Below are 21786 nucleotides of genomic sequence, written 5' to 3' on the forward strand. Positions count from 1 at the left end.
CCACCGAAGTGAGCGTTCGGAGACTCCCTCTGACGTCACTGCCAGCCTCTGGCTGGCTGCGGGAGTTTGAAGGGCTCAAGTCTTCCTCCCCCAGCTGGTCGGAGGGCGTGTCTGCTGCCGGAGCGGGCCTGGCTCGTGTGTCAGCATGGCTGCTGCTGAAGGGGAGAGGCCGGGGGCGGCTGGCGAGGAAGAGGAGAGGGCGGAGGAAGAGAACATCCTCTATGACTTGCTGGTCAACACCGAGTGGCCGCCTGAGACTGAGGTGCAGGTGAGGCTTCTCCTCCTTCTCTGTAGTGGCTGCAGGCAGTGGGAGCTGCAGGGCAGAGCAGCCACGTAGGAGGAGGAAGAGGAGGGGGGAAGGTCAGGTCCTGGAGGGTTGCTCCACCATGCAGCCTGGCTGGGCAGGCACAGTGGCCTTGCTTGCTTCTGTGCCTTCTTGCAAAGCGCTGTGCTGGGCAGGTCTGAGTGTCAGCATGAGTCGCAGCCCAGTGTTTCTCAACCAGTGGTACATGCACCACCAGTGGTTCTTGAGGCTGTGTCTGGTGGTGCTCCTGGGACTCCAGGACACCTGGCAGTGAGACCAGGAACATGACACATCAAGCAGCAGTAAGAGGCTTGGCTTGGTGGGAGAAAGCTCCCCCCCCATCCACACTGAGCCTCCAACTGGTGTTGATCACATCTAGCTTCCCAACTCAGAAGTAACTGGTGATCATGTCATTGCCAGTTACTTCCCAGGGTACTGTGAACCATGTGAAGTGGTACAGTGGAGGGCAACCTTGGAGAAACACTGACATAGACTGTTGTCCTGAGCACTAACTTTCATTCTGCTGTCTCCATCATTATGGGAGGCATCACAATGCATAAAAAAAAACCTGTTCTGCCTTCCCTCCCCCACAAGCTGTGCAGTAGTCTACCTGAAAAGTGGAATTAGTTTCTGAATGTGTCCCAATTTTATTCTGATATTTCAGTGCTCAGTTCAGTTAACATGTTTAGGATAGGATTGATTAAGATTACTACATTTTTGTTAAAGAGAGTCTATTATGTAATTTCTCTTGCAATCATGTACACCAGTGATTTCTGAACAGTGAGCCATGGCTCCCTGGGGAGCTACAGCAACTAACTAGGGGAGCTGCAGAATCCTAGTGAAAAACCCACCACCCTATGCAATGGCTAGGATTATAGCTCTAATGGGGAGTCAAGGCCAATGGCTTAGTAGTTCAAGGGGGCTACCAGTCAAAAAAGTTTGGGAACCACTGCTGTACACATTTACCTGGGCATAAGTTCCATTATACTCAGTGGGGCTTACTTCTGAGTAGCTATGCATAGAGTTGTCCCTTGTAACAGTACAAGCAAATGGGTAAGTTAAACCAAATGCCTCTCTTAATGGGGCCAAGTAACCTGTGTGGGTATTCTGTACTTCGGTAACACATGTAGCCTGATATCTTTGATATACCTGCTAGAAAGCTATGTTTGGACATGTGCTCTATTTGCATGGAGGCCTATATGTGCCTATTACATATGATCTATACTTGGAGAACATCAATAGGCTTTTGTGTAAATTAGCACATGCATAGAAAGTGGAAAAGGGGCCAGGGGGTGACATCTGATTCCACCCTCCTTCCTGATTTTCTATTAGACTGAATTACTGCACCAGAGCTACAGTATGTTTACAGCCCATCGATGCCTTTTTTAGCCTTATAAATTCCCGACTATGTCTGGTCACTTTAGTTCCATGGCAACTGCTACTTGAGCTGCATGGGAGTTGTCTATTGGAATGTTGCCACATGAATTGATCCTGCTAGCTTCTTGGACTTGTGGCCATTGGCACATGAATTTGTGCAATCCCAGTGTCTTGTGAGTCTAGCACGGAGCATTATGTGCTATTTAGTTAAAAATAACAGCCAGCTATTAACATTAAACCAACAGATTAACATTAAGCCAACAGATTAACACTAAACATGTTCTTAATGGAACCTATAGTTCGACCTGAAAATGTCATTAAAGTTGAGATCAGACTAGATTTTTAAATTATTGCTTAGATCAATAGAGAATTCAGAAAACACATTCACTTGGAAGGCTGGTGAATAAAGGCTTCAGCTGGTGTGCAAACTAACTTTATTGTAATTGCAGCCAAGAGGCAACAGAAAACATGGTGCATCATCTATCATCTCGAGAGCGATTGCAGGTAAATACTCGTGGTGTACTCTGATGGATTTTTTCAGTCGTGTGTGGCTGAAATGAATGAGGTGTGAATCCATTCAGTTTGTTCATATAGCTCAGGGGTGCTCACACTTTTTTTGGCTCAAGAGCTACTTTGAAACCCAGCAAGGCCTGGAGATCTACCAGGGGGGAAGGAAGTGTCTGACAGACACCCCCTTTAATGTATGGAGCCCCTGCTGGAGTCTAGTCAGTTTCGTCAGTTTTGTTGCTGCATGCCTGAAGAGCAGCTAAAGTGTCAGTTTAGTGTCAGCTAAATATGTCAGTTTCGTCTAGTCACTAGACGAAACTGACATATTAACAGTTTGGAGAGACAGGGCTCCGCGATCTACTCATTTTGCCTCGCGATCTACCGGTAGATCGTGATCCACCTATTGAGCACCCCTGTTATAGCTTGTTATCTGAAGTTGTCATATTCATAACGTGTTAAAGACCAAGTGCAACATGTTTTGCACAGCTATTGTACTACAGCAGTGTTTCCCAAGCTGTGGGACAGACCTGATTGTTGGTGGGTCATGAAACTGACAAGCTGATAGTTGACAGAGATTGTTTTGAGCCCTATGGAAAGTGAAACTGAACTGCAGTGCCTGTTTCCTTATGAGTAGACAACCATGTCTCAATCCATTTAGAAGAGCAGGCTTAGTGGAATGTAACACCACCAGAATGGTCTTGATCTGATGAATGCTGGCCCCAAAAAACTCTCAAGAAGGAAACCCTCTCCCTCAAGCTGACAAATGTATTGAGCCCTATGGAAAATGAAAATGAACTACACGTGTGCATTTACTTGTGAGTAAGCAACCATGCCTTGGCTCTTGTCAAAGGCCAGGAGAAGGAGAATGCATGACCACCAGCATAGTTTCAATTTGATGAACCTGGAGCTCAATAAATGCTCCAGAAGGTGCCTCCCCCTTAGCAAAAAGGATAAAAACAGGCTTGAGTGGGAAAGGTGAAACTTCTTTTATAGTCTTGTAAAGCTAGGTGGGTCCTGATAACATGTCATTTTTAGAAAGTGGGTCCTGGTGATAAAAATTCATGCCCCTTAGTTTGCCCCCCAGGATGCATACACCTTAGCCCCCCCTTCTTTTTGATAAGATTAGGGGCTGCTTTGGCTGGTACTTTCTTTGTTCGCCCTGCCCCACCTGTTTAATGTTGTGTCGGCTTAAGAACATAAGAACAGCCCCATTGGATCAGGCCCTAGGCCCATCTAGTCCAGCTTCCTGTATCTCACAGCGGCCCACCAAACACCCCAGGGAACACACCAGATAACAAGAGACCTGCATCCTGGTGCCCTTCCTTGCATCTGGCATTCTGACATAGCCCATTTCTAAAACCAGGAGGTTGCACATATACATCATGGCTTGTAACCCGTAATGGATTTTTGCTCCAGAAACTTGTCCAGTCCCCTTTTAAAGGCACCCGGACCAGATACCGTCACCACATCCTATGGCAAGAAGTTCCACAGACCAATCACACACTGAGTAAAGAAATATTTTCTTTTGTCTGTTCTAACTCTCCCAACACTCAATTTTCGTGGATGTCCCCTGGTTCTGGTGTTATGTGAGAGTGTAAAGAGCATCTCTCTATCCACTTTATCCTTCACATGCATAATTTTGTATGTCTCAATCATGTCCCCCCTCAGGTGTCTCCTTTCTAGACTGAAGAGGCCCAAACACCGTAGCCTTTCCTCATAAGGAAGGTGCCTCAGCCCAGTAATCATCTTAGTTGCTCTCTTTTGCACCTTTTCCATTTTCACTATATCCTTTTTGAGATGTGGCAACCAGAACTGGATGCAATACTCCAGGCATGGCCTTACCATCAATTTGTACAACGGCATTATAATATTAGCCGTTTTGTTCTCAATACCTTTTCTAATGATCCCAAGCATAGAATTGGCCTTCTTTACTGCCGCCGCACATTGGGTCGACACTTTAATCAACCTGTCCACCACCACCCCAAGATCTCTCTCCTGATCTGTCACAGACAGCTCAGAACCCATCAGCCTATATGTGGAGTTTTGATTTTTTGCCCCAATGTGCATGACTTTACACTTACTTACGTTGTAATGCATCTGCCATTTTGCTACCCATTCTGCCAGTTTGGAGAGATCCTTCTGGAGCTCCTCACAATCACTTCTGGTCTTCACCACTTGGAAAAGTTTGATGTCATCTGCAAACTTAGCCACCTCACTGCTCACCCCTGTCTCCAGGTCATTTATGAACAGGTTGAAAAGCACCGGTCCCAGGACAGATCGCTGGGGCACACCGCTTTTCACCTCTCACCATTGTGAAAATTGCCCATTCATACCCTCCCCATGAGAGGACCTGCCCTCTAATTCCCTGACTGTGGAGTTTTTTCAGTAGCCTTTGGTGAGGGACCGTGTCAAACGCCTTCTGAAAGTCCAGATATATAATGTCCACGGGTTCTCCCGCATCCACATGCCTGTTGACCTTTTCAAAGAATTCCAAAAGGTTTGTGAGGCAGGACTTACCCTTACAGAAGCCATGCTGATTCTCTCTCAGCAAGGCTTATTCGTCTTTGTGTTTTGAGATTCTATCTTTGATTAGGAATTCCACCATCTTACCCAGTATAGATGTTAAGCTGACCGGCCTATAGTTTCCCGGGTCCCCCCTCTTTCCCTTTTTAAAGATAGGCGTGACATTTGCTATCCTCCAATCTTCTGCCACCGTGGCCGTTTTGAGGGACAAGTTGCAATTTTAATCAAGAGATCAGCAACTTCATTCTTCAATTCCTTAATCACTCTTGGGTGGATGTCATCAGGACCAGTGACTTATTGATCTTTAATTTATCAATGAGGTCTGAAACATCTTCTCTTTTAACCTCTATCTGACTTAACTCCTCGGTCAGGAGGGGCCGTTTGGGCAGGTCTTCTGCCATGAAGACAGATGCAAAGAACTCATTTAATTTCTCTGCCATCTCTAAGTCTCCTTTTTTCTCCCATTTCCCTCCCTCACCATCCAGAGGGCCAACTGCTTCTCTGGCGGGTTTCCTGCTTCTAACATATTTGAAGAAGCTTTTATTATTCCCCTTAATGCTGCTGGCCATGTGTTCCTCATAGTCTCTCTTGGCCTCCCGTATCCCCTTCTTACATTTCTTTTGCCACAGTTTATGTTCCTTTTTATTCTCATTATGGCAAGACTTCCATTTATGGAAGGAAGCTTCCTTGCCCTTTATGGCCTTTCTAAGTTGGCTGGTTAGCCATGTGGACACCCTCCTGGACTTAGTGGAGCCCTTCTTCCTTTGCGGTATACACTTCCGCTGGGCCTCCATTACTGTTGTTTTAAGCAACCTCCATGCACTCTGGAAAGATTGGACTCTTTTTACCTTCCATTTCAACCTCCTTCTAACCAACCTCCTCATTTGAGGGAAGTCCGCTCATCGGAAGTCAAGAGTTTTTGTGAGAGATTTGCCCAGTATTCTTCCCCCAACGTGCATGTCGAAACGGATCACAGCATGATCACTGTTCCCCAATGGCTCAGTAACATTTACATCTCTAGCCAGGTCCTTGCATGCCCTGGTCTGTCCCCTCACTCCCAATCCAAATTCCTTAATTGAATTATGATTATTGGCTATTTTTAGCTTGATGCAAGTAGCCTTGCTTTGTATTTGCATTGTGGTGGACCAGGCCTAATTGTTTTTACTGATGGTTTTTACTCTTGGTCTCACTCTTGATGCAATGCCTGGAGTTCCGGAATGTTTTAGTGTTAAAGCCCTTTGTGCATCAGTTCTGCATCTCGGCACTCTCTCCCTGGAACACACAGAACTAGGTTTTAAGGCTGCTTTTTATACTGTCTCATGTTAGACAAAGGTAAGTGTTATGTCATAGATCTGAAAGAAGATGAAGATAAATTTCCTGCATTGAATCAGAAATCAAAGTACTGTTGCATTATGTCAGAGACAAATGGTTGCAGGGAACATTGACATGTGGAGATAAATAATTTTGTATTTAGTTGAACAGGAGAATAGAGCTAAAATGTGAAGTGTGGGTTAGGAGAACTAAGATGACAATTAATCTTTGAGGAAGCACAGAAAGATAGATGTGGGTAAACTTTTAAAAAAAATATAAAATCGATAACTTGAAGGATATCAGGGGAGCAATAAGGATGGCAAACATTGAACCTTAAAAAAAATAATATAGAGGAAGAATACAGTAGAATTAGCGTTTCGTATTTTTTTTTAGAATCTGAACACACAATTTTGTTTTTGATTGTGTATTTTCTTTTATAGGTCCTCTCTTACTTTTGCTTCGCTACTTGGGGTACAGGTAAGCCATTTTTTAAAGCAGAGCTAGCCAAAGCCCTGATAAGTTAGTTTAAAAGGATGTGTGACATGTTCATGAAGCATCGTGTGAATCAGTTGTGCTTGTCATGGCCTCTGACTGCATAGACATATAGATCAGTTTTGAGGAGTTATAGAAGGTCAAAAACATTGTTGCTGTTCAAATTAAGACTTCTACTATTGTAGGTATTTTAAAAGTGTTATTTAAGTTATCTATTTTGACAGTATTTTTGAAAAATAAATGTGATGGGGCCATACTTATAGAGGAGTGGCCTGGTTTATTTGAAAACTGGCTCCGTGACCCTTGGTCCATCAGCTAGTTTAGCTCCATTTGCAATGCCTGTCTTAACATTCATGAGCATTGGTGTTTCACATTCCAATGTAAGCATGTTTATCCTTGCAGTTCTGCAAAGTTTTCTCTCCCTCCTGGACTTGTCCGCCTGGTCAATAAGCAGATCAACTGGCACTTAGTGCTTGCGAGGTAAGTGATTTCATTTTTTTTTTGAAAGTGGGAATTGCTTGATATTGGTGGTGGGAGATTGCTCTCGGATGCCCAGGAAGAAGAAGCATTTCTTCTAACATAACTTTTTGTGTGTTGAATTGCACAGTGGAATTTCGTTTTCATTGGACATAAAACAACACAAGCAATGGCTTGTGCAGTGTTGTTGGTGTGTCAGGGTTCCATTCACTACTCTGGGCCAGTTAATATCTTTTTTATTTTTATTACATTTATAAAATGCCTTGCTTCTCTTCTGGAATTTGACAGCTTATACAAGCACCAGTCCAGGCACCAACCAGATCTAGGTCTTAGCCCAGCCTCTCTCCTGGGGTTTGTGTGTATGTGTGGTTTGAATATTACTGCACCAGTCTCCTTGATCTCATCATGCCTGCTGAGAGAGGAGCGTGCGCAGCACTGGAGAGAAACATTGTTCAAGTCAAATGACATTGAAGAAATGACCTTCAATGCAATGACTTGGCTTTATGGAGGGATGTCCTCTGTAGCAACTGGTTGAGAGTATAAACTGGTTTAGAGTTTTCCATCACTAAACCTCTGTTTGCAAGGGTCTGTTGGAACTTTTTATTTCCCACAGGCTTTGCCTTCAAGCAGTGACTAATGTAAGTTAGTATTGACAAGACTGTAGTGATGAGCATTGTGGATAACTTATCAAATATTGTTCATTGAGAAAAGCCTCACACTTATAAAGGAGGCTGTTTCTCTTCAAGTTTTCCTTTTTCACTGTGTGTTGAGTGTTAATGTGCTTCCAGAAGGTTGTTGGTACATGGTGTGGCTTGCCATTTGTAAGGCAAATGCTGGGGTCCAAAGGTGGTTGCATGCATGCACCAGGGCTTTTCCTTTTCCATTCCTGCCACAGCTCCTTATACAGGCATGCCCCCTTATCCTTGGGGGCTCTGTTCCAGAACCCCCTGTGGATAGCTGAAATCGCAGATATGGGAGAACGCCCATCCCTGCAGTCCAGGGGGGTGCTCCAGCGGGGGCTGCTGGAGGGGCTTCTGAGCTCCATAGAGGCTGAGGATGTCTGTCTCTGGCCTCTGCCAAGCTCAGACCGAGCTCTGCAATAGAAATAATACAACTTCAGGTTTCATGGAGAAACCGGAAGTCTTTCTAATGCCTTATATGGCCTCTGCCTTTCCATTGGACTATTTCAGCGACGTGGAGAGGGGGGATTTGCTGCATGAGTAACAGCCTATCCCCCATACTTACTTTACCCAGGCTTCGCGCACTGGAGAGGACACTCTGTTCCAGAACCACCATTGAGAGCGTGACACCATAGTCTTCCGAGACTGAAGGATGCCAACAACCTATATGGGCTCCCCAGGCCTCCCAATGCCTTATAAGGCATTAAAAAGTCACTTCTGGTTTCTCCATGAATGTGTTGTTTCTCTTGCAGGGCTCGGTGGTATGGAGGGAGGTGAAGGAAGACTTCATTTAAAAAATAGTTTGTTTAGGCAGATAGGCACCCAGTAATAGCAAGTTGTTAATAATTGTGGTGTTCATATGTGAAATCAATTAGGAGCAACAGATTATCCATTGCTTCCTCATCTTGTGCATGGTAGTGGGCTACTTTGCGTTCACTCCAATTTTGGTGTACAACATGCCAAACAACGTACTGTGATAATGGGATTGCAAACATGTACTAACTAAAGCGAACCCTTGATTTAACAGATTTTAGAAACAACAAATGTTTATGACTAGTTCTTGATGAAGTAGAAACTAATTTGTACATGCATGTCTCCAGGAGTTCAGTGCATTCAATTTTATGGACTTTTGGCATTAATGGACACCCTTTTTCCCCATTAGGCCATTACATCAAGGCTTCACTGTTGTTAATACATTGCTTTAGAATATTTGCAACTCTGTGTTGAGTTGTACATCTGGATTTGCCTCTGAATTTATCTGAAATTCTCTAGTATTTTGAGAAGGGGGAAAGAGAGAGGGAGGGAAAGCAAACAAGCGTACCCCTGTAATCTGAAAGAAGAAATCTAGTTGCCTTTGAGTTTGCTTAAGCAATTGGAGTAACCTTTGTAACTTTTAACCCATTTCTGCCCACCCCACAGGTGTACACATTTGATTCCTGTTGCGTATATGCAACTTTGGGCAGAAATGACTTAATAAGCATTTTATTCAATGCTTTTGGCTCCAGCCTGAAGTGCTGTATAGCAAGATTTGTCAATCTCCTGGATAACATCCTGTCTCTTTGAGCCATGTGTCTGGATGACAGCTGCTAGCACTGCTTGATGCTGTCTGGCCTGTGACTCATAGTGGTTATTTTATGATACAGCAGAGGTTTCTGTAGCTTACCAATCCTGTCTTGTGATGGCTTTGAGTGTGCATACAGTATATTGCTATTATTGGAAAACCTGCATATATATGCTACTATCTTGGAACGTTGACAAAACCTTTTCTCTTTTAGCAATGGAAAATTGTTAGCAGCCGTTCAAGACCAGTGTATAGAAATAAGGTAAGATAAATAAATATAATTGAATGTGTTTGCCATTTTATCATTTTTGTCTTGGCTGCCAGAGTTTACCAAATCACAAAATGTGTTTGTGTTTTAGTCACAATATTGCTCTTGCCAGTTGAGAGAAATTGAATGAGACAATGGGGGGGGGGGATTCCAGCATTGTTCTTACATGTTCAACAGAGAAATTTAAAATCCAAGCCTTTACATAAGAACAGCCCCACTGGATCAGGCCATAGGCCCATTTAGTCCAGCTTTCTGTATCTCACAGTGGCCCACCAAATGCCTCAGGGAGCACACCAGATAAAGCACACCTTTGGTTGCAGTGTCCCCTTTACGTGGCTTATCCACACAACTCAATAGAGTTGAACTCTATACTGCTTAGAACTTGGTATTCCTGGAAGTCTGACAATGATGTATGATGTCATAGTGGTGAATCTGGAACACATGGGCTCCAGCATGGAAACTGTCTGTGTATTGTTGCAGGCCCCTTGAAGGATTATTGCTTTGTTACCTAGCAGAGTTGTTTGAGGTTATGAGCCCATTTTGTAAAGTGAACCTTTGTTTAAATACCTGCACTGTGTGTGTGTCCCCTGAAAACATTCAATTCTGTAGGTATGGGAATCTCAGAATGTCCTGCTTAGTGCTTCAGCATTGAATTAGTCTTCTGATATTTTTCCTTGGTGAGGAAAAGACAAGTGTCATGTGACAGCACGTTCAGAACAACATTCCCCTTATAGATCTGTACCTCTTGAGCAGGCTCTGTGCTACGTATTAGTCAATAAAGGGCGCAGTCCAGCACTGACAGTGCTTTCCAGCACTGACATAAGGGCAATGCAGCTCTGATGGAAGGGAACAAACATTCTCTTACTTTGAGGAGGCCTCTGTGTGTGATACCCAACTGCAGGATGCAGCACACATTCCATTGGCACCGCTATGCCAGTGCTGGAAAGCACTGACATAAGGGGTTAGGATTGCGCCCAAAGTCGCCTAGAACACCCACACAGTTGCTTTATGGCATGCAGGAATTAGACAGACTGGATTAGAAAAATCCACAGTGTATTTAGAAAAATCCACAGTGCAAGCAAGCCCTTATTACTCTGTCCCTCCATTCTGTGTTCGCATCTCTTCTGATTTTCTCTCTTCCTCCCACTTTGGTTCTTTCTTCCACGTTGCTTACTTAATACATCAGAGCATCGTAGGAGCAAAACCCCAGTATTGAGAGAGCCTGTTCACCTGCATCTGCAAGAATTTGTTTAAGGCAATTCAATTCTAGTTGATGTTAACATGTAAAAGTGGTGCATGCAAATTTCATTTTTTAAACTGACAATATGCAACAGAGCTGTGAATCATGACAAGCGCATACTGTACAGCATACATTAATGCATGAAATTCAAATGTTGCAGGTCTGCAAAAGATGAGTTTGGATCTGTTATTGGAAAATGTCAAGGTACGTAACTTTTTTTTACTCTGAACCTTTGGGCTGATTGGGATTGATCAATAAGGATAATGTGTAATGTCATTAAATAAATAAATGATAGATATTATGGTTGACATTTGGAGGAGATTTTAATTCTTCCAAGTGGTTACTTATAAGTGACCAGCTATTTGTGTAGATCAGTTCTTCTTATGGTTGATTTTCAGTAAGCCAGCGCAAAGATGTGAAAGTAAAGGTTTGTGCTGATGTGAACAAAATCTTCCCAACTGCATTATGCATGATTGACTTTCCATGTGGCAACTGCTATATGGCTTTGCATGTTTCTTTAGTAACCGTACAATGTACTAGAATTAAACAAGAGTAGCTCTTATGGGTATGGAAATGCAACGAGAGACGCTGTACCTGTTTAATACCTGTGATGCTGCTATGAGAGAGAGAACCTCTGTCAAGAAAAGGTGGCTACTCTACCTATTTGTTTAATGAAAGCAGTGTTAAAATGTGCATTCCGAATACCTCTTTCTTTTCCCTGCCTCATCTTGCATAGTTCCAAAGGACCCCAACCCACAGTGGAGACGTGTAGCCTGGAGTCACGATTGCACTCTGCTTGCCTACGGTGAAAGCACAGGAACCGTGAGAGTCTTTGACTTGGTTGGCAGTGAACTCTTGGTCATTTCACCGGTATTTACTTTTTTCCATATTTTACAAGTCCAATTTGCATGCAAATGAAAGCTTCAACCATTATAGTTTTATTATTATGTACTTGTATTGAGAGTTTACATTGCAAACACTTTATTGCTCATTTTGTTGAATAGTTGTTTTGCATTTTTATTGGTTAAATTTGCATTCAGTGTTTTGCATAGTGGTTAAACAACGTACACTAATTTTATTTGCGTCAACAAATCCACTAAAGCTTTGGCCTCAGTTGCTGCTTTTCCCCCTCCAGAAACAGCAGTTCCAAAAGTTAGGTATCTATAAACCAATAAGTTGGAGTTGGAAAAATTATCCTTTTGTGAGGCAGATTTTCCTCTAATTGTACTCGCTTCAGTGTTCACTAAAGGACCATTTCTAGACAAACTTCTATAACTCTTTGGAAAAGCTTCCTGCTGTTAACTTGCTATATGCAGAGTGACAAATACATCTCTGAACAAATAATTGTGTGATGATTAGTGACTCCCTTATAACTAATTGTGTGAAGATTAGTTGTCCGGATCTTGTACTGTTGAAATCCTTTCTAATTAGCAATGCTCTAGGACAGTGGTTCTCAAACTGGTAGGTCGCAACCCACCAGTTTGTGTAAAGCTTTTCCCGTTCCTTTAAGGGGCAGGGGAAGGGGAGGAAGGCAATGACATGATCCCCAGGATCGCATCATTAAGGGGGCGAGGGGGGTGCTCCCTACTTACTGTGAATGACATAGGGCTGCAGCAGGCTGTAGGAGGTGCAGGGAGCCCTCTGCAGAACTCCCCGACTCTTGGAATCTGCAATAAAAGTGGACGCAAAGCACCTGCTGCAAAATGGAAGTGCTTTGCGCCTGCTTTTACTGAAGATTCCAAAAATCGCAGAGCACTGCAGAGGGCTGTGCAGGGCTCCCTACACCTCCTGCTGCAGCCCTACATTGTTCACAGTAAATCCAAAGTACCTCCCCCTTAATGACACAATTCTGGGGATCCTGGAGATTGCGCTGCTACCCTAGCCCCTACCCCGCGAGAACTTCCTGAGGGAGTAAAGCTCCCTCAAAGTTTGAGAAATGCTGTTCTAGGAAAAGCGGTCTCTGTGTAACGTTGTTATGGCCAACTACTTTTTTTAATGAGTTGTTGCACATATTGCTGATGGGAAGCAATATGCTGTCTGAGTTATTTAAGATCCGATTCTTCATAATGCTTGGTGTAGTATCTGAAAAGAAGAGGATGACATCAGGAATTGCCCAGCTTGACCAGTGGCCAAGGGCTCATATCTGTCTCCAGACCCGCTCAACCAGATTCACTACCAGTGCCAGCAATAGCTCCATGAAGAAGTGGGTAGGGATGCCTTGGGGGAGAGGCCTCAGTCTAGGGCTTTTCCCGGGGCCCCCAACAATTTGGCACCAACACACACACAAATTTTAGTTCTTGAGGATTGTGTGTGCATTAATTCCCTTGTTAAAGGACTCTTAAAAATTATTTTTGTCTTGGTACAGAGTACTAGTGTTCCAGGAGACCTGACATATGCTATTGCAGGATTGATCTTTCTGGAATACAAAGCAAGTGCTCAGTGGTCAGCTGAACTGCTAGTCATCAATTACCGTGGTGAACTAAAAAGCTATCTTGTGAGGTAAATATAATGGTTGATGCTGAGTGTACCCACCTTTATTAAACTGTGGATCCCCTTTGAAGGGCAATAAACTGTGAACCCTTTTTGCTCTAGTGTCGGCACAAATCAGAGCTTCCAAGAAAGCCATAGTTTCAGCTTCAGCAGCCATTATATCCATGAAATTACTGCAGTTATCCATCATCCTGCTCACCGGTAAGCTCATTTAGTATAATTCACTACTAAATTTAGTATAATTCATAATTCATTCACTGACTTGTACTTATGAATACCTGTCTTACAGCATGTGTGTTTATTTTGTAATAAGTTCTCAGAATGTCTAGATTCTCCTGAACTACAAATGACTAATTGATAGAAGGTCCCATTCTCTAATTTATGAAAACAGGTGGAATTTGGACCCCTTTTGGATGAGGCTTGGACAGTCGGTTATAATTGCCTTTCCACTAGTGGGGATCTCTTTTCTTTTTGCCAAAAGACTATTTCTGACTTAGTTGAAGAGTAAGGAAAAGGGGCTCTAAAGAGAGGGGTTCATCTGTGCAAGGCTTTGCATAAGGTCTTTTTAACTTCTTGATGTTTATTATTAATAAGAAATTTTGTGTGTGTGTGATGTATATTAAATATATTTAACAAAAAGTAGTTCACAAGCTAAGCAAATCAATAATTGGTTCCCTGTCTCATAATCTAAAAAAAGATGCAGCAGAGACACCAGCAACAGCCACAGGGAAAAATACGCCATGCTGGGATGAAGACAGACAGTTGCTCTCCCCCATCAAATATAAGAGGGCACCACTTTAAAAGGCGCCTCTTTGCCCAGTTAGCAGTGGGTAGCCCATTAGAGCTCACAGCTTGCTACAGTCTGTATCATTCAGAATTTTTCTTGTACTGTGATGCAACCCCCAATTCAAAATTGCTCTGCACTGTGAGAAATCCTCTACCACAATTTGTGAAATAGTTCACAGAAGTAACAGCACAATCCTATGCATGTCAAATCAGAAGTAAGCTGTATTGAAATCAGTGGGAATAACTCCCAGGTACATGTGTGAAGTACTGCAGTCCTAAAGTCATTTTCTTCTTGCTTCTATTTGAATCCAAGCTTTTGGGGTAGGATCTATTGGAGGAAAAGATTTGAAGCCAATTAATAATTTTGAATATCACTTTACTGTTGGTTGAAAATTTTCCCCCTCAGTTGCAACTTTTGCAGGCACAGAATAAGCCAAGTGAGAGAGCACAATGGATTGGTTTCTGTACATTTACAAGTGCATTAATGCATTTGAATAACATCATTTTGTTTCTGAAAGCCCTGAACGTATTTACTTTTAAGTCCAGCTTGGCTTTGGATTTGGAGTTTTGCCCATTGCTTAGACAGAACCACCAGACTTTGATAACCAAAGCTTTATGTTCTCCTCTTTTTCCTAATATGTCAGGCTAAGATAGCGGATATGAAAGACAGGCTAATCTACTGCTTTATGACTGTACTGCTTAGAGGCGGGACCCAAGTTCTGTGTTTCACAGTTTCTTTTGTTTCCCTTCCTGTCTTGAATATTTGCTGTAGAGTTACAAATATTCCCTTCATGTTCGATTTCTTTAACAAGGCTGTCTGTCCCCATAGACGTCTTTGGTGATGGTAGCTGACAGCAGATTGACGACTTTATCCCTTTTCTGAGGGAATACAGGTTATTTCTTTTCCTGCAGAATGATATTGTTGATATTCTGTGTAATGGAAGTGTGTTGCTATAATTGTTAGAGCCTCCGGAGAGGAAAGGTACCTTCCCAGCTCAATGTGAAAAGGAATGCTGTTAACTCACAGTTGTATGGGTTTTGTCCTGTGATTGCACACATACTTAGAATCTCAGTTTTTAATTTATGCAACTATAACCATATAATATCTGTAAAGTTGACCTATGGGGTTCTTTCCCATTTGCGAGTTGCATCAAGAAATAGAGCTTGCAGTACTGCTAGCATCTGAGCGGTTGCAACAGATAGGATTCATTCGGCCCTCTTGAACCTATGAGGCTGCCTTACACTAAGTCAAAATTTTGGTCCAACCAGCCAGTGTTGTCTGCTCCTACTCTGAATGGCAGAAGAAGTTCAGGGTAAGAGACCTGCTATCTGATTGTAATGGAAATGGAACCTTAGGCCTTGTTAAGCATGTTCTTTACTTCTGAGCTATGTGTTGTATGGGACAAAGTTAACAGGACAGTTGAGTGAGGGTCACACTTTCTCCTCATTTCAGACTTAGGATTTAATCAGAAGAGGTAAGTTTAACTTGATGTTCTTGAGTTAAGTTCCTTTTGCTTCTCTTGTGTATAAGAATGGCTGTCACTGTGTTTCAGTGAGGGTAAAACCAATCTAATGCCTCTGTTGATAAGGACCTCATGGTGAGAGTTCAGTATATCCTTCAGTAGAGTTCAAAGCCCTTTTTCCATGAACCTACCAAAGACATTTCACTAATAAAATTTATGCATTATAAATTTGGGACTAGCCTCAAATGTCTGTACTAGTTCTTGTTATGGGCTGAAAGTACCAATCCTATTTTACAGATTGCAGGGTGATCTCTCCTTCTTGACTTCATGGCTCTGGTAAAAGGCTGGGAGGTCTCTTGGACATTCTATTCCTTGGAAAGTGAAGGGCAGGTTTTTAAGAGTTTTCCATGGAGTCCTAATGAAATACGGTCCCCAAATATGTGGGGACTCTGGGCTGAGCTCATGCTTTAAGAAAACAATACAGATGTGCCGGTCTCCATGGGGGTTCTGTTCTGGAACCCCCCCCCCCATGGATAGCAGAATCTGCGGATATAGGGACACTCCCAACCCTCCAGAGGTGAGGGGAGCACAGCCTCTCACGGGGCTCAGAATGCAATATAAGGCAATAAAAACATCTGGTTTTAGCATAAATCTGGAAGTAACTTTTTTTGCACTAAAAGTCATTCTGAGTAGACAGATGTGCGTGGCCTCCATGTGGCTTAGAAGACCCTCTGAAGGTGAGGCTCATGGGGGCCATGGATCAATCCTGGTTTACTGAATACACAGATACGGGATCCGCAGATACGCCCCCCCTGTATATACTCTTCACAAGCAGAGATGGGGGAGCAAGAACTGGAAGACCTGCTACTCAGGATAGTACTTACTTTAATTAGTTGCACTCTCCAGTGTTTTGTACTCTTGCCATATACATATTTATTTAAAATCTTGCACAAACTGCATACTCTCTTATCTTGGGGTAATTTTTTAAAGAAAGCATCCTTAAGAATAGAATCAGTCTCTTTCTTCAGCTATGTATTCTTATTAAGGTCAAGCACAACATTTTACAAAGACATCCTGGCAAATTGTGAATTCTTGTTAGAAATGGATTTTACATAATATGAAAAATTCTCTGAACATTCTGGTGCATGAAACAGGCTTATTATATTGTCATGTGCATACTGTTCCTTAACTGTTTAATAAGATAATGTGGTTTGCCATCACAGTTTAAACTTGCTAATAATTTCAGTTAAAATAAACAAATTAGAGATCACTCTTGACAGGTGGATAATAATTCTAAGAAAAGGTCAAGGTGTCATGTAGTTAGACAGGAATTAGCGGGGGAAGATACTAAAGAAAATTAACTTTTTGCTTTACCAAAACAGATTTTGTTTCCTGCATTTGATCAAAGGATTTCATTTAATGAATGTTGGTAAACTAAAACAATGAAGACTTGGTTCAGATGTAATGCCAGTCCATCACTGACAAGAACAAATCATAAGAACATAAGAACAGCCCCACTGGATCAGGTCATAGGCCCATCTAGTCCAGCTTCCTGTATCTCACAGCGGCCCCACCAAATGCCCCAGGGAGCACACCAGATAACAAGAGACCTCATCCTGGTGCCCTCCCTTGCATCTGGCATTCTGACATAGCCCATTTCTAAAACCAGGAGGTTGCGCATACACATCATGGCTTGTAACCCGTAATGGATTTTTCATCCAGAAACTTATCCAATCCCCTTTTAAAGGCATCCAGGCCAGACGCCATCACCACATCCTGTGGCAAGGAGTTCCACAGACCAACCACACGCTGAAAAGGATTCTGAAAATCCACAGACCAACCAAACGCTGAAAAGGATTCTGAAAATCTGAAAAGGATTATCGAGCTGGCATGCTCCCTTCTCCCCTTGCACACTCAGAGTAACTAGTTACTTCCTGATTTTCAGCAAACCATAGTTTGTATCCAGATTGGCAAACTATGGTTTGTGCTTGCTGTGCAAACCAGGGTTTGATTTGGACTTACGATCCTGATTTGTAGGAGAGGCACAAGCCATTGCAAAGATATTGTAGGTGAGAGGAGATGATGATGTTGATGATGATTTTTTAAATTCAACAAATGATTGTCAGCTTTGAGGCTAACTTATCTCTCAGTTCTTTGTAAAACTAAACATCTGAGTAAGAGAGTAGGAATCTGCCTTCCCCTTTCCTTCACTGATTGCAAGCTTTCTTAGTAGAATTTGCCTCAAACAATGTTTGTGCCCTCTGTTTTTATCTTCTTTACTATGCTGGGGGGGAGGAGAGCAACTTCTGGATCGTTTGTTGATCTTCATGTCCATCCAATTGGGACTATTCTGGTGGCCTTGTGTTCCCCTTCACCTGACCTTTGATAGTCGCCAAGGCACATTTGCCTACTCTTGAATGCATACATATGGTTCAGTCTTACTTTCCATAGGACTCGATACATTTTCCTTGTCAGTTTGGGGAGGGGGTGGGACTTCCTTCTTGCGTGTTTTTTGGGGCTTGCATTCATTGGAACAGGATTATTCCGGTGGCATTGCATTTCTTTCGATCTGCTTTTCAAAATGGAATGAGGCATGGTTGTTTGTTTATGAGTGAATGCGCATATGCAGCTCAGTTTTGTTTTCCATAGGGCTTGATCTTTGTCTGCTATCGTCAGTTTCACAACCCACCAACAATTGGGTCATGGCTCAATGATGGTTGTGAAAGCTAAGCTAGAGAATCCATTTATTTGGGGCCCTAACTGTCTAGACTGGATTACTGTAGACCAGGGGTCTCCAAACCCCGGCCCGGGGGCCAAATGCGACCCGCGGCCAGTCTCTATCCGGCCCACGGCCAGCCTCTGATCTACTGAAAGACTCTGGCCAGTTGACCAAACACAACCAGAGTTGTGCTTGTGGGGTGGGGGAATGGGTCTATTTAAGTGTGTGCTTTATTTCTTGGGCTGTGTTGGTGCTTGGAGAAATCCTGGGCATTTGAGCCCATTTGTTCATTTACTCATTCATCTAAGTTCCATCTCTAATGTATTTATTTAAATTTTATATTTTTTTTTCCGGCCCTCGACACTGTGCCAGATATTTGATGCTGCCCTTCGGTTGAAAAGACCGTTGTTGAGGTGCTGGGAGGAGCCCAATTATCTGCTGTAGAATATAGGGAGGGTTTGGCTGTACTGGGGGGGGGGGAAGGAAATCATGGATGCGTGCATGCATGTACACATGCCTTTAAATTGCAGCCTTGAATACATATAAATACAAATGTGATATTTATGTGGAGACAGCAGTGAAATAAGAGATCCAAAGGATTCAGCAAAACCTCATAGATGGATCAACCATTTGTGTTGGCAACCTTCAGTCTCGAGAGACTATGGTATCGCGCTCTGAAAGGTGGTTTTGGAACATCGTCTAGTGTGGCTGAAAAGGCCAATTCGGGAGTGACAATCCCTTCCACAACGGGAGCAAGTGCAGTCTGACCCTGGTCTGTCTCCCTGGCAATGGGCCTTCCTTCTTTGCCTCTTAGCCTCAGACTGTTGGCCAAGTGTCTCTTCAAACTGGGAAAGGCCATGCTGCACAGCCTGCCTGCAAGTGGGCCGCTCAGAGGCCAGGGTTTCCCACTTGTTGAAGTCCACTCCTAAGGCCTTCAGATCCCTCTTGCAGATGTCCTTGTATCGCAGCTGTGGTCTACCTGTAGGGCGCTTTCCTTGCACGAGTTCTCCATAGAGGAGATCCTTTGGGATCCAGCCATCATCCATTCTCACAACATGACCGAGCCAACGCAGGCATCTCTGTTTCAGCAGTGCATACATGCTAGGGATTCCAGCACGTTCCAGGACTGTGTTGTTTGGAACTTTGTCCTGCCAGGTGATGCCGAGAATGCGTCGGAGGCAGCGCATGTGGAAAGCGTTCAGTTTCCTCTCCTGTTGTGAGCGAAGAGTCCATGACTCGCTGCAGTACAGAAGTGTACTCAGGACGCAAGCTCTGTAGACCTGGATCTTGGTATGTTCCGTCAGCTTCTTGTTGGACCAGACTCTCTTTGTGAGTCTGGAAAACGTGGTAGCTGCTTTACCGATGTGTTTGTTTAGTTCGGTATCGAGAGAAAGAGTGTCAGAGATAGTTGAGCCAAGGTACATAAAGTCATGGACAACCTCCAGTTCATGCACAGAGATTGTAATGCAGGGACGTGAGTCCACATCCTGAACCATGACCTGCGTTTTCTTCAGGCTGATTGTCAGTCCAAAATCTTTGCAGGCCTTGCTAAAACGATCCATGAGCTGCTGGAGATCTTTGGCAGAGTGCGTAGTGACAGCTGCATCGTCGGCAAAGAGGAAGTCACACAGACATTTCAGCTGGACTTTGGATTTTGCTCTCAGTCTGGAGAGGTTGAAGAGCTTTCCATCTGATCTGGTCCGGAGATAGATGCCTTCTGTTGCGGTTCCAAAGGCATGCTTCAGCAGGACAGCGAAGAAAATCCCAAACAAGGTTGGTGCAAGAACACAGCCCTGCTTCACTCCGCTTCGGATGTCAAAAGGGTCTGATGTGGAGCCATCGAAGACAACAGTGCCCTTCATGTCCTTGTGGAAGGATCTGATGATGCTGAGGAGCCTGGGTGGACATCCAATCTTGGGGAGAATCTTGAAGAGGCCATCCCTACTGACCAGGTCAAAGGCCTTCGTGAGATCTATGAAGGCTATAAAGAGTGGCTGTCGCTGTTCCCTGCATTTCTCCTGCAGTTGTCTAAGGGAGAATACCATATCAGTGGTGAACCTGTTGGCTCGGAATCCGCACTGTGATTCTGGATAAATGCTCTCTGCAAGTACCTGGAGCCTCTTTAGTGCAACTCGGGCAAACAACTTTCCTACAATGCTAAGGAGAGAGATGCCACGGTAGTTATTGCTGTCACCCCTGTCGCCTTTGTTCTTGTACAGCGTGATGATGTTTGCATCCCTCATGTCTTGAGGTACTCCACCTTCTCTCCAGCAGAGACAGAGGATTTCATGCAGCTCAGTGACAATGATCTCTTTGCAGCACTTTAGGACTTCAGCAGGGATGCTGTCTTTTCCAGGTGCCTTGCCAAAGGCAAGGGAGTCCAGGGCCACGTGAAGTTCTTCTAGGGTTGGTTCACTGTCAAGCTCCTCCAGCACAGGCAGGCACTCAATGTTGTTCAGCGCTTCTTCGGTGACTTCGGATCAACCATATAGTTGAGGAATTTGATGATGGGTTGGGAAGGAAAATGGTAGTCAAATGAACTGGTAGCTAACAATGAGTCTGGTAGGAATTCAAATGCAAAATTCTGATTTTTTTTCTTGTTCAGTTTTATATCTGAATACATAAATATCAAGTTGAGAAAACGAATGAGTGTGTGTGTTGTGTTTGTCTTCAGTGGTTCAGTAAGGAGAGTACAGTTCAAATAACATTTCCGGTGTAAAATTTTGATTCTATTGTGGGAGCAGGGAAAGGGAGAAAGAATAAATATATGCTTTGAATTACACTATATTTTCCCCATTGACTTGGCTATCGCTTGCTTGCAGAAATCTCAGCATATCTGGATTCTTAATGGCCTCAGGTTACCTGTCAGCTTTTCAGAAATTCTTTATTGGGTCTCTTGTCCACTTGTAAGAAGAAGTTAAGCATTTATGAGAGGAGTCCACACCTTTTCTTTTTTTAGTGGAGCTTTGAGGTTCTTTTGATAGCAGTGCCTCTCTTCATCTTTTATATAGTCCTACAGAACTATGCTGCACTTTGCCAGCTTTGCAAAGGGTTGTTCAGAATTTGAAGTGTGTGCTGCAACAATACGTATGTATTCTTTAGTTGCGTGAAAATAACTTTGTGTGTGTGTGTGTGTCTGACTTGATATAGCAGTTTTACTCTAGTTGTCACAAAATTCCATCCAGCCCAAGGAGAGCTATGTAAATTATAAATCACACTGGGCAGTATATGGCAGTGTTGTCAGAGCAGATGTGTTGATCTTGGCCTGCCTGCCTCATGAATTTGTTCTGCCTCTCAAGCCCTCCTGTCCCTTGGCAGTCCTCTCTTTTGGTAGAGAGTGTACAGAATCCTCCCACGTGGGTGCATTTATACAGCCTGCTGCTGCCATCGCCTGTGAGCCGAGGCATTAATCCTATACTGGCGTTGGAGAACGAGGAGTTGTAACCTTAGACACTCTGCTCAAGCCAACCAGGGAAGGAGGAGACAAGTGGGAAGGAAGGGCCAATACATTCTCATAGCACAATCCTATGTACTTGGTGCACTGGCGTAGTGGTCCCTGTGCTGGCCTAGAGTGTTGCAAATGTAGCA

General features: G+C 43.5%; 1 protein-coding gene across 2 annotated transcripts in view; it reads left to right on the top strand.

The window, feature by feature from the left end:
• Positions 1 to 126: 126 nt before the first annotated feature.
• NBAS (NBAS subunit of NRZ tethering complex) overlaps positions 127 to 21786 on the top strand; it is a 215911-nt gene continuing 194251 nt past the window's right edge. For both annotated transcript variants that reach the window (XM_066611939.1, XM_066611948.1), the window contains exons 1-9: positions 127 to 268; positions 2131 to 2185; positions 6463 to 6499; positions 6917 to 6994; positions 9447 to 9494; positions 10901 to 10944; positions 11477 to 11610; positions 13106 to 13239; positions 13333 to 13431. In XM_066611939.1, the coding sequence (XP_066468036.1) occupies positions 146 to 268; positions 2131 to 2185; positions 6463 to 6499; positions 6917 to 6994; positions 9447 to 9494; positions 10901 to 10944; positions 11477 to 11610; positions 13106 to 13239; positions 13333 to 13431 (752 nt within the window). In that variant the 5' untranslated portion in view covers positions 127 to 145. The remainder of the gene's footprint in view (positions 269 to 2130; positions 2186 to 6462; positions 6500 to 6916; positions 6995 to 9446; positions 9495 to 10900; positions 10945 to 11476; positions 11611 to 13105; positions 13240 to 13332; positions 13432 to 21786) is intronic.

This window comes from Tiliqua scincoides, chromosome 1 (genome assembly GCF_035046505.1).
Source record: "Tiliqua scincoides isolate rTilSci1 chromosome 1, rTilSci1.hap2, whole genome shotgun sequence".
NCBI lineage: Eukaryota > Metazoa > Chordata > Lepidosauria > Squamata > Scincidae > Tiliqua > Tiliqua scincoides.